The sequence below is a fragment of the Bombus flavifrons genome, chromosome 13 (assembly GCF_040668555.2).
Source record: "Bombus flavifrons isolate JBK064 chromosome 13, iyBomFlav1_principal, whole genome shotgun sequence".
In the NCBI taxonomy this organism is placed as follows: Eukaryota; Metazoa; Arthropoda; class Insecta; order Hymenoptera; family Apidae; genus Bombus; species Bombus flavifrons.
In genome coordinates this window covers 5,423,249-5,435,640 of record NC_138454.1, presented here as the reverse complement: position 1 = coordinate 5,435,640, position 12,392 = coordinate 5,423,249, and the positions used below count along the sequence as shown (strand labels likewise).

General features: G+C 35.3%; 3 protein-coding genes across 12 annotated transcripts in view; 2 read left to right on the top strand and 1 right to left on the bottom strand.

Moving 5' to 3' along the window:
* LOC138186541 (uncharacterized protein DDB_G0283697) overlaps positions 1-6,959 on the top strand; it is a 56,958-nt gene extending 49,999 nt beyond the window's left edge. For 7 of the 9 annotated variants that reach the window (XM_069126524.1, XM_069126519.1, XM_069126520.1 and 4 more), the window contains 5 exons: positions 35-170; positions 587-696; positions 836-968; positions 1,045-1,122; positions 1,591-3,639. In XM_069126524.1, coding sequence (XP_068982625.1) covers positions 35-170; positions 587-696; positions 836-968; positions 1,045-1,122; positions 1,591-3,163 — 2,030 coding nt within the window. In that variant the 3' untranslated portion in view covers positions 3,164-3,639. Of the gene's footprint in view, positions 1-34; positions 171-586; positions 697-835; positions 969-1,044; positions 1,123-1,590; positions 3,640-4,230; positions 5,296-5,880 lie in introns of those variants that run through there. The other 2 variants (XM_069126522.1, XM_069126523.1) reach the window with 2 other exon arrangements.
* Positions 6,960-7,131: 172 nt separating this feature from the next.
* On the bottom strand, positions 7,132-12,272 carry LOC138186545 (queuosine 5'-phosphate N-glycosylase/hydrolase). Its single transcript, XM_069126533.1, has 6 exons — positions 12,136-12,272; positions 11,724-11,939; positions 8,570-8,729; positions 8,135-8,248; positions 7,871-8,056; positions 7,132-7,641 (listed from the first exon to the last, which is right to left on the bottom strand). Exons 1-6 carry the CDS (start codon positions 12,229-12,231, stop codon positions 7,403-7,405), a joined length of 1,011 nt encoding a protein of 336 aa, XP_068982634.1. The 5' UTR covers positions 12,232-12,272; the 3' UTR covers positions 7,132-7,402.
* Positions 8,826-10,439, top strand: LOC138186548 (fibrous sheath-interacting protein 2). 2 transcript variants are annotated; one of them, XR_011174914.1, is made up of 3 exons: positions 8,826-9,093; positions 9,541-10,128; positions 10,235-10,439. XR_011174914.1 is itself a non-coding variant. In XM_069126535.1 (3 exons), the coding sequence occupies exons 1-3, from the start codon at positions 9,038-9,040 to the stop codon at positions 10,248-10,250; spliced, it is 558 nt and encodes a 185-aa protein (XP_068982636.1). In that variant the 5' UTR covers positions 8,826-9,037; the 3' UTR covers positions 10,251-10,439. The 2 variants fall into 2 exon arrangements, 1 of the variants encoding a protein (XP_068982636.1); XM_069126535.1 differs by having other exon boundaries at positions 9,541-10,026.
* Positions 12,273-12,392: the final 120 nt, after the last annotated feature.

The window sequence follows — 12,392 nt, the reverse complement described above, 5'->3', positions numbered from 1 at the left end:
TGCCACTCATTTCACTTTTGTTCGTGAACATTAGCCGAAGATATTCAGCAGGAAAGCGAATACACCGAACATTACGATATCGCGACTCAGAGACATTTGGATAGCTTGACGAAGTCCGAATCATTCGAGTCTTCGCCATTAACGAATTCCTCGATAGAGGATGACGAAAGGTAATATCAACACCAGTATTATCATTTGTAACCACTACGACTCTTCATCTAGTATTGAATGACGATAAAACATTTAACTCAGCTCGTTTATCTTTATTAATTTCACTTATGAACTTTCACTTATGATAGCCTTCGAGAGGCTTTAAAATATATTCATCGAGCTTAAAATGAACATTATATCTTTTGACAAAATTATCTTTTCTTGTAAATGAAAATTCTCGACCAAAGCTGACGTAAAAGAAATTTTTAACGGAATATAAAAGAGTAAAATTCGAGATTTCTCGATTGTCTCGCGTCGAAAGTATCGAAACTAGGTTCGTTTCGTAACGTCACCGTTCAACGGTCTGCGAAGCGCCGTAAAGAACTTTCTTCTTACCGATGATACTATAACAATCTTTCAATATTCCACTGTGCAGTAAGTGCCGACAGGCTGTGGCGTTTGCCAAAGCTGAATCGGCTTCGCATCTGTCCCTGCAGAACAAGGATCCGGAGGAAGAGGGTCGACTAGGTACTCCTCCGAGACCAGGTGATCAATTTTTAACAATTTTTATTTTTTTTACAATCTCAATCTTCGTCGTAATTTTTTAGAAATTCAGAGTCAATGTATCTGTCGATATGATTAAAGACGTTGTTTCAAATGTTACTTGTTTGCAATAAAAAAATAGGTACAATTGCTGAACGCGAGCACAAAAAGTGGGAAAATGCACCACCTATCGAGAACAACCCTTATAGCCAGGAAAACATTCAAAAGAGGCTTTTGGAAAGGCAGTACTCTAGAAGATCGTCAGACATTCCTGGGTAAGATTTATAATAATCTTATCTTCATATGCGAATTTAATAAGACTAATATTCTACGGGTAATATTTTCCTTCAGAATTCACACCGAATTGCCAAAGAGCAACGGTGCGGATATGGATGTCGTGCTGGCGCCCCATGAACCGGATATCAAAAGGTGATATTCGAAATTATGCGAAAAAGATCTACAGATATCTAAATTTTCATCTTTCATCGAAAATTAGAAACTAATTTAACCTTTCAATAATAACTGTCTGTATAGATAGACGCCGTATATAATAGCATAACATATGAATGCAATAGGAATTCAAAACTTTGTTCTGTACGTGAAATTTCCAGAAACTACAAATATTTTGTTTCGCAAATAAAATACGAATAAAGAAATCTATGATAAATAGAGATCATATATCGGTCAATCCATCGCACAAAGAAGTTTTATCCGATGTACAAAATTTCTAAAACACGCAAATACATACTCGTAGTTCAAAGAAAAAAGAATCCTTTAGGAGGAATCTTCCTGCATGAAATCAAAAATCTTGTCAGAATTATCGGGATTTAACAATTTTTAACCCATCAGGAAATGGTTAATGAACTAGCTAATTATATAAATACCTGGAATGCGTAGGTTCGGCAGGGACTATTACATCAACGATTCAAGAGCGTCGGGTAACGAAAAAGGGAGAAGATCGACGGCGTCGACCTCGAGCAGACCGAGCAGCTCGTTGTCTCAACGATCAAGTTCCAACGGAATGGCGGACCAGGATCAACAGGTGAGTTTCCAGCTCGAAAAGTTCGAGGAGGCTTCCCTGCGTGGCAGCCTTTCTAGATGGACCTATCGCGATCCGTACTCCAGTCCGCAATTTGCCATCAACCCTCTTCTACGTTTGGAACTCGATGTATCAACAGAACCAACTGATCGTGATCACGAAAACATCAACGGCTCTAACGAAAACTCTACGGGAAACGATGTTCCAAACGGTATAGAATATTCGAAAAATATGACAAAGAATAAAGAACATATTGACAAGTACAAAGCGATCATAGAGAAGGAAACTAAATATTTTGATATCGATGGACAAGATGCTAAATCTCTTGGCACTGACAATGATATTTTAAAACTTATGTCGAGTGAATTTTCGCAAAAAGTCGCTTATAATCCGCTCTACGAACCCGAGAAAAGTATCCTGAAGTCAGATGACTCAGGAATGTTCTCGGTCGATATGAACCCCATGGAGAATAATAAGAAGCAAAGTGAGGAGTTTTGGAGACTATGGATCAATGACAATCAGGATCATACGAGAAACGATCAGATTCTGTCGTTTAATGGAAGGAGATACTGGAACCTTAATGGCTACAAGTATCACACATTCGGAGGAATAAAGAACTCTCTTGATAAAAGCGTGGAAGATTCTGACGCGGAGGATAACTTGAAAATGGAGACACGTGACGACGACCCCTTCGATATCACGGATTTCAGTAAATTCAAGTTTCAGACGTTTGGCGGTATAAAGAAGGGCAAGAAGATCGACGGGAAAGGAATTCCCATGTATAGAAAAATGATATTAAGATCGTGTATAAGGAATTGTAAAAATACCAAAGGAATGAGGTCGTCTCAAAGCGATTCTGCCTTACAGCGCATGAATGGAATAAATAATGCGTCGAACGAAAAAATCGATCAGGGGTCTGATAGACAGAGCGATTACGAAAGTGACAGTCCCGAGGAGAGAGATACGATGAAGTACCTTAATATAAATACGAAGAGAAAGCGCAATAACAAGTTCTACAAGAGACGAGTTAAGACGGTGTTTTCGTCGTATAGATCGTCCTCGGACGAATCCTGGCAAGACGAAGATGTTCAATCGCCTGACAAACTGATAACGCGAAAATGTCTAAGGGACACGCCCAAGAAAACCAAATTACGACCGAATCCGGATAACGATTCTAATTACTTTTTCAATACGTCCAGAAGGAAGGTGTTCAACGATAGTTTGAGAAGAGTTCGATCGCAAAAACGATTGTCGGACGATAACGAAAGTTTGAAGTTGGAGCCACCTATCGTGCCGCAGATGGTCGAAAAAACTTTCGAAACTTTACAAGATCTTCGAAGCAAAGGGAAGAAAAAGAAGAGCAAAAGTTTCGAATCGAACAACCTAAAAAAGACTGGTGTGAGATGTTTGACCGATCTGACGATATGGTGAAAGTAGTTACTTAAATTGGCTCCCGTTGGGGAATCTAAACTGTTTCACGCGTATAGAAGTTAGTACTTTTTTTTCTTAAAGAAATGTCTTTTTTTATTTTATCGTATATAGTGCCATATTGTCAACTAAAAGTTCCTCGAAAGGTGTCCAAAACGTATCAAAGATGCAAATTCTATTTTTTACCGATAGATTATAGAGAAGAAGTTTATTGTACAAAGGAGTGTATATTGTAACTGTTATAAATATATTGTTTCTAATGAACGTAACGAATAATGAGACATGTGACTTTACTTGAAGTGTGCATGACACTATAACGGTGTAGGTATTTGTCCCTACGATTAATCCTCGCGTAGCAAATTCGAAGATTCTATGACTACTTAAATACCATCTTTATTAGTTTCAATTGTGGTATAACAGAAAAATTAGTATGCTCTGTAAGCAAACTGTAAATAAAACTTTCCTGACTCTTCCTTGTAGATCGCACGCAGTAATGTATCAGTCTTGTATAATACAAAACAATCGTTCTTTCTTGTATATAGTACACGTAGATCGTAAAAGAGGCGGCTTAAAAATAATAAAAATAATAAAACATGTGATCGAGAACATTCTGTTAATACGAAGTCGTTCTATGCACATTGCACATGCATGATCGCTGCGAAAAATGCCTTTTCCGATCGGTAAGTACCGTTTACATGCATTTCCAATTCAATGCATGTCGACTAACAAACGATAAAGGTCTGCATGCTCTATGATCGACGGAAGCTTTTATCAGAAATCATTGAACCGAAAAAAAAAAAAAAGAAAAATGAATGCTACGTAAAAATCTTTGGTGCCATTCTCCGTTATAAGGTGTTTGATCACAACTAACAACTTCTAATTTTCTCGATAAAATTTATTGGGTGTAATATGCATGGCTATATACGTACATACGCGAAGCTTATATTAAACTAATTTTAGGTGTAAAAATGTTACTAACAGCTGCAAAAGCCACATCGAAACATTTTGTGAACTAAAACGCGCGCCCGATATTGGATGGTTTAATTCAACTGAATCATTTTCTGTTTCAGGAGGAAATACAATACAGAGAAACAGAGACGATCCTGAATCGAAGCAACGACGTGAAATCCAAGGTGGCGAAATGGCAGAATAACAACGTGGAGAGCAAATATCAACAACCTGTTCGACAAAATGACTCTTCAGACGAGGCGGAGAGAGACAAAGACAGGTTCTCGAAAATCGAGTCGCAGATGTCATGGGAAGACCAACGAATGGAAGAAATTCTGGAAAACGAGAGGAAAAATAGCAAGAATGAAATCAACGCGAAACTGAATAATCAGGAAAATTATGAGAACGCCGTTATAGAAACGAAAAAGTCCAATTCCGATGAAAATCCACGCAAGATCAAGAGGATCGACTTGAAGGCTTATGGATTCGAAAATGAATTCTCTAATAAAACGGCTAAAACTTCCACGCCTAGAGTGGTCAATAAATTAGACCTTAAGTCTTTTGGTTACGATAATGGAATTCGACGAACACAATCGACGATTCAATTGAATAGCATAGGTAATGACGAATTCAAGCCAAGGTTAACCAGAACGTCGAACAAGTCGAACTTAACACGGAGAAACGATTATGAGAATGACCGTGGCGATGTGATCGAAAGTAACCGTGCTTCTGGCGATAACAACTTGACACAGAGCACGGAAACCTTAAACAAGTATGAGAACGAGAGTTACAACGATTTTGGATTAAAGTCAGCGAAATCGGTGCCGAACATCGCCAAATTCTATTCGAATCCGAATAGCCAAGAAGATGAGGAGGTAGAAAGCTATAATCAGAATTCGTACAACGAATTTGGAATGGTTAAAAAAGGATCGGTGAGAAACATCGCGAATAATTATAGTTTGGAGAAGTGTAACATTAAGAGTAACGATTCTTCGGTCGACGATTCGGAAAATGAAACGGATAATTCCTTTGAGAGGGAACAGAGTCATCAATCGATGAGTGACGTCAAGAAGAAAAGTCTGAGCGAAGAGGAATTTGATAATAAGGTGCTGCCGATGCCATCGGTCAGGAGGCTCGCTGAAGCGTTTAGCAAACAGACCGAACCCGTTCCTGGACCTATCTCGAAGGTAAGAATGGATTCTTGAATGATCGATATGCAGAGTGTTACAAAAAGAAGTCTAATAAAAGAAAGATACCAATTGGTCGACCTTGATTGTAATTTTGCAAGGTGCTGGTAGCATGTAGGTTTCTGATATAAGTAAGACATTGTATACGTTGAATAGCTTTAAAGATATGAAGCTTCAGATCTTTCTTTTTATAGTATTCTAATTATCTAATTTTAGTATAGGGCGCTTCATTTTCAACGATGCATTGTTTATAATATATGTAGACTAAGGATATTATGGATTTATACAAAATTAGGAGACGAGAATACGCAAAAATATATAAAGTATACAGAGTATAATAGTAGGTACACGTCATGATGTTTAGAGGGACAAATTTTTCAAGGTTCCATTTCTTTAATTATGTTCACAAAAATATAAATTTACGGTGCATCCTCATTTATACAAATATATCTAAAGGATACTTTAGTTACGATATACGATCACAAATTATTGCAAACACTTTTCACAACCAGTTACAAGAGATCGTATAGAAGTCAATGAAGTAATCAGAAATGATTTTGACTGTTTCTTATCTATTCTATTTAGATAACTAAATCGAGCAACGCGAATAAGGAGAGATCGTCAACACCAGAGATCCAAATAGTTGAAACGCCAAGACAGATGCACAGTCTGACTGCCAGATCGCTTTCGAAACAATTTCGAGAAGGCCTGAGGCAAATTCCGAACAAAGTGACTTCACCTCCGGCTAGTCACGTCGTTATGGAGCAACCTAATATAACGGAAAACCAAACGGAAGTAGTGCAAGGGAAGAGCGACGTGTCCAACGACACGAACGTAATTCTACCTGGAAAATTAAAGTCGAATATAATATTTTGGGAACAGATGCAGAGAAAGAGTTAAAGCAAATTTATGTAAAATTGGGCCCAAAGTCTTTAAAAGGAAACCGAAAGAGAAGTTGAATGTTCATTTAGGAATCAAATTAAATTAACATATTACATACAAAGCATCTAGATAAAGGATGTAAAAAATCCAGATAACTTGGTCTTCTTTTTTATAGAGTGCGATAGAAATTATTTCCGAGAAACAGAATTTTATCGAGAAGCTAGAAGAAGTAGAACAAGTTAGCATCCTTGCTCAACGTAAGAATGTTTCAACGCCGTTCAACGAAAGAGTCGATTAATTGTACGAAACAATACAGGCTCAACGATCGATCGATTTACAAGAGCAATTGCATTCGCGACAGGAAATGTCGATGTGATTGTGTGTGCCAAATGATATCAACCCGTGATTAGCCAAAGAAAATATTTCTTACGTGGTCCTTTCGAAATATGCCAGCAATTTGAACGTAACTTTCTAAATAGCAAACAATTTGGAAACTACGAAATGACCAGCTAAATTTTACACGTTCGTAATATTCTACGATCAATTTGTAAATACACGTCGCTGGAACATAGTCGAACTGTCGAAATTGTTTTCTGTATATAAGAAGGAACTCTTAATCATAGTCACAAAGTTTTATATATAAATCTACCATATAGTGTTCCCATATACGACATTACTATTTATTATTTATTAACGTCTAAATATGTATCTGTGTATATACGAATTATGAAAATCGGTGGGCAACGAAAGTACTTCAATAAAAATATCAAAATTTGTATGGATTTAACTTTACGTTATCTGTACGTTAGAAACTGTGCTATATCGATATTACATAAATATATTGTTTATTATGTAAAAAAGATTACCAAAGCTTTTTACCTTTCATTTTTAAAAGGGACGGACTAGGGATCATCGAGACGATGGATCAGGAAAGAACCACGGAAATCATTTAGAAGAAATTATTTAAAAACCTCCTAAAACATGATGAGTATTTTATTTGAATACGTGCACGTACATAAGTGTCTGTATAACTATAAAATCAGTGTATGTATTCTATCAGCATCTTTCATAATTGTAAAAATACTACTTTTTGTTGAAGAGCTATAACATGAGATAGCCATACACATCGTATATTTAGATATGTAATTTGTAAAATTATTATACGCGTGATAGGCAATTTTCAAAGTTTTTTCCTTAAATACTAATTACGAGGCACGTGATATGCTCAGTAATATATGCATCTAGTTTTATGGAACGGTATACTTTCTAACTCAGCGGCGTGTTCTCGCCGATAATCCCATAGAAAATGATCGATCAATATAGCGTTAATGTCTGATTTTTTTAACGCTAGATTAGGGTAGCGCCCGATTAGAGTTCTCACTTCATCCTTGACCCGTTCGATAACCTCTATAGAGCAACCTCGAATTTCGATCTCGTCTTCGCTACCGTTTTCTAATTCTATATCTGCAATATTAAATACTGTGCTATCTAATAGGGAAACCCTACTACTTAACTCTAATGACTCTATTTATACCGTGATTGGCTGAACACTGATATCAAAGCGACATTATGTATACAAAAAATATGAAAAAGACAAGTCATTTATAATCAAATCGTTTAGAAAAAATGATCTAAAAACCTTCTAAAATATAACGATGTAGAATTTGATTTAAAAACTGCGCAATAGACTCACCAGACTGTAGTCTGCTCAGGAGAGTATTACTATAACGAATAGCACCAAAGTGTAGTAGAACTTGCGGAATACGATAATCAGCGAACATCGTGATACAGTCTATGTCTTCAAATTCACCAATTCCCTGTCCCTTGAAACAGGCCCAAATGTCGCCTATCAGTATTTGTGCCCGCTTGTAGAAGCTAACTGGAAGACAAACACTTTGTTATTACATTTGCTTTTGGAAATAATTCTCTTTCATAGGATTAACAATAATATCGTTACCTTTGTGAATTCTGTAGTCTGCCTCATCTCGATAAGACTCAAATTCTTCCACGATACATTTCAGCAATTTTTCGGCTGAGCGCGAACACGATTTCACACAGTTAGTAAAAGTACCTAGAAAGAGAAAGAAATTGATAGCCCAATATAATGGGTGATACAATGTTTAAAAATTGGATGTTAAAATTCAATTCCAAATGTGATTTATCACATGTGTGTAAAATAGTTTGGTAGTCTAGTGTATAACTTTACAGTCTGCTCGAATCTCTTTCAAGATTTACTAGGAATTTACAAAAGAAATAAGCTCGTCTAATTACGAAAATCTAATTTCTGCTTCAACAAAAATCGGTAAAGTTTTGCACCAGATTCCTTTATTATATATAAACTTAATAAGCAAAACTATGATCTGAAGAAAAGAAAGGGATTTCAATCATGTACCTTGATACTTTTCTAACAAAACCTTTCCGGCATCTCTCAAGGATTTAACTCTTTCGTCTAACAGCGGAATACTAGTTTCAGTATCGCCACGAAAAATATGCTCAGCTTCAGATCTCGTTATTTGAGAATAATACTTGGGGTCGACTATAGGTTTCCCCTCCTGTTCGAAGTAAATTGTTTGAAAAAAAAGAAAAAAAAAGTATGGCGTAGCTATTGGTAGAATTTCAACAATCGTGTAACTTTCGAAACGACACAGACACCAACGTGTTGAAGTATTTTTGAAACGACCAGGACAAACGGTTTACGAACAAAAGAAGCTAGACGTGTAGACGTGGAAAACGTCGGAACATGACATTTTACCTATATTACATGCAAAATTCCCATGTAACCACAAAATGTTATTGACGGTCAAATTTCTGAGGACACGTCAAGTCAGAAACGTTGCTTCTTAAGGCTAAGCTTCTTAAGATGAACCCCGCGTGTAAACAATATTCGACCGACATAATTGGTCTCAAAAGACCCACGTGAGTACACGTGACTCTTGAATATAATATCAATTGCGGGATTTGCAGCAATAAGGAGACAGCTCAAACATTTAAATTGTTTGGATTGAAAAAGAAAGGAAAATATAAATTTCATATGAATATTATAGGAGAAAAATATGATAAGTACAATTTTGTTGATTTTCTGATGTTGATATTATTTAAAGGTTAAAATTACTAAAATTACTCTCATATAAAAAAACAAAAGATATGGCTTGTGGTGTTCTTCCCCTGTGGTTTTCATATTCAAAGATGCAAAGATTTATTACTACGAGTATTATTAATTGACCATGAATTTCGCAGAAGTACTTGATCTATAGTTACTTTTTTGTTGGTTCACTCAAATTACTGAAAAGTGGAACTTCCTCCTTATTGCAGCTCGATCTCCCTTAATTTTTATTCATATTGAATTGTTTGCGTATAAAATAGAGCTCTGGACAAGCTCTTCGATTCGATTCCTAAGCCCAAAGGCGCGGTACCAGAATTTGGACTACCAAAATGGAAAGTAATGCCGTTAGAGTCGAAAATCCCAATGGTTCCCGGACCGGAGGGTGTTTACAATTTCACGCGTCGTAAGCTTGGCGAGGAACTATGGATTTCCACACCGGATGCGGAGTTTAATTTAAGCGATCCATACGGCTACGAGATACAATGGACTTACGACTCCCTCCACGATAAACATTTGCTTCCTCACTTCTCCAAACCGAATATCATTCGGCATTTGATCAAATCTGGCTTCGTTACTAAAAATTTAGACGCAAAATGTTCTCTGAAAGATTACAATATGTACAGAAGGTATCTAAGAAGACTGCACTGTGATAGCATAAAGAAGGAATTGAATAGAAGAACGAAACAATCCATCGAGGAGAGAGCGATCTTGTATGCTCAAGAACAGGCTGAGAAAGAAGTGAAGAGGTAACCACCGAGTAAATATCGCTAATCCTGAAGAACAATGACATAACTGCAAAATTAAAAAGTTTCAGCTACATACGTTAATAATATTTTAGTTATATTATAGTAAGAATCCACGATACTTAATTATAGATATAATTAAATGAAATTGATCTGTTTCGTCTCCTGGAAAATTACTTTCTTGCATCACTGTGCGCCATTGTTCTTTCAGACCAGATACGTGTTGAATTATATATAAGAAACTATTGTCTGAGAATGGTATCGCATAAAAACAACGTTCTGTTAGATTGAGAGAAAGGGAAAGATTAATGGAGTTACGAAAGTCCGCGATCACGCAAAGCAAGATGGCTGAGAAAATGAAGCTGCAAAAGCAGAAAGAGAAACAAAGGAAAATTGATGAAAGGTTACAAGCATTGGCTCAGAAAAAGAAAGAAACTCAACAAATGCGGTATATTAAAAGCAAAGCTCATGCAGAAATAATTCAGCAGAAACAAATAGCAGCAACAGATATTCGAAGGCAAAAGATAATTCAAACTCTTTTGGAATGGAACAGGAAGGAACGTATACGAAAGAAAATGAGAGAAATGCGATTAGCGCACGAAAAAGAAGAAAAACGCAAGATCGTAGAACTGAAGTATATATGAAATTCATAACGTACTTTGTGTTAGGAAAATAAAACTTTTTTATTTATGCTATATAGATGGGAAGAAAGATTAGAATTTCAAAAGAAACAAATTGAAAAGGAACAGTTTCTGTTGCAATGCATAGAAGATCAAAGGAATGAATTTATAGATGCATACCAAGAAAAGGTAGACAGAGAAACAGAAAGAATGAAAAGTATGTATTACTGAATTTCATAAAAATTTATGCTCACAAATTGATAAAATTTAATGTTTTATTTATAGGACTTTTTGAAGATGTAAAAATGTATATAAGATGTTATTTGGCTAGGCACTTGCCTGGAAGTAGAGAACGCATTTGCTGTGAAAAATATTTCTATGATGATGAAGTATTTTATATGAATTTAATATAAAATCATCTCAAATATGAATGTGACATTATAGTTTTAATTTCAATTTTAGGATGAAACATCGTTTGTGGAAAATGATAAAAAGGATGCAGCTAAGCTAATAAAACAAGATAAAGTAAGAAAATTTCTATTATCTGTTATTAAGACTGCAAACTATATAATCAATAAAAAATAATATTGATATCAAGGTTTGTCTGGTATAAAATATAGTATCATTTCAGATACAGAAAACGCTTCAGAAAGAAAAAAAAAGGAATGAAGAAAAGGCTCTAAGCAAAGATAAATTAAAGCAGAAACTGAAACAGAAAAAGAGGAAAATCTCAGCAAGTATGGAGGAAAAGGAAGCACGTAAAATTGAAAGTGTTGGAAAAAGAAGAAAAAAACAAAAGAAAAAGAAAAAAGTAAAAAAGAAGAAAGATACTCAATCAGATACAAAATCTGAATTAGACCCATTCACTGAATCTATACCTTCATCAAAAACAGAAACTATAGAAGAGTCAATAATTTCTGAACCAAAAGAAAAGTGCACATGTCAAGCAATTAAAGATCGTGAAAAACATATTACATGATAAAAGACAGATAATCTTCCCAAAACTAAATTTTTTATAGTTTAACTTTCCTTCTAAAGATAATGTCATTTATTTATAATTTTATATACTTTTTAACTCACATCTACAGCTCTCTTAATAGCAGCACACAAGGCAAAATACCCAGTCTGGCCATTAACAGTCCACTTTGGACAATTTGTTTTACTCCAAAAGGAATAATTCAATGTGTCCAAGACAAATATCCAATCGACTGCCTTTAGATCATCGGGAGAAGGGTGAAACTGACATTGTGAAAAATTGTTCACACTTATTTTGCGATCGTTAAGGGCTTCAAAAACCTGTAAAAAAAGAATATTAATTAGTTTATATGTGATCAATCATATCCTAAAATTCTTTATCTCATTTCTTAGTTAGTTAAAAATGTGCAACAAAAAAGTTCAAGCACTATTTATGATATAATTTCATAATTAATTTTTTAAATATATTACAACAAATTTATGAGAAAGATTTGAACGATAGTGAAAAGTTATTTACCGCATAGGCAAGATTTTTGATTCCTTCTTCTTCAACGAAAACATCCTTAGAACAAAAATCTATTAATTTTGCGGATTCCTTTGGCATTAAAATCATTGTTGAGGAAGTATCACAGTGTAGTTAATAGTGAATTGAAAATAATTTATTTAAGCACAAAATGTATCCACAACCTGCGTACAAACTCCTGACACACAACTTACTCTACGGTCAAGTCAATAGTCACGTGACAGTACCTTGTGACCAATGATTCTTAGCAC

What these genes read in the sequence shown, in the direction of transcription:
- LOC138186548 (XM_069126535.1), top strand. Translation starts at nt 9,038, where the DNA reads ATGAACCCCGCGTGTAAACAATATTCGACCGACATAATTGGTCTCAAA. An exon ending in ATTGGTCTCAAAAGACCCAC is followed by an intron (nt 9,094 to 9,540) that starts GTGAGTACACGT and finishes CGTATAAAATAG; the next exon opens with AGCTCTGGACAAGCTCTTCG.
- LOC138186545 (XM_069126533.1), bottom strand. Translation starts at nt 12,231, where the DNA reads ATGATTTTAATGCCAAAGGAATCCGCAAAATTAATAGATTTTTGTTCT. An exon ending in CTATTAAGAGAGCTGTAGAT is followed by an intron (nt 8,730 to 11,723) that starts GTGAGTTAAAAA and finishes TACTTCGAACAG; the next exon opens with GAGGGGAAACCTATAGTCGA. An exon ending in AGACTACAGAATTCACAAAG is followed by an intron (nt 8,057 to 8,134) that starts GTAACGATATTA and finishes TTTGTCTTCCAG; the next exon opens with TTAGCTTCTACAAGCGGGCA.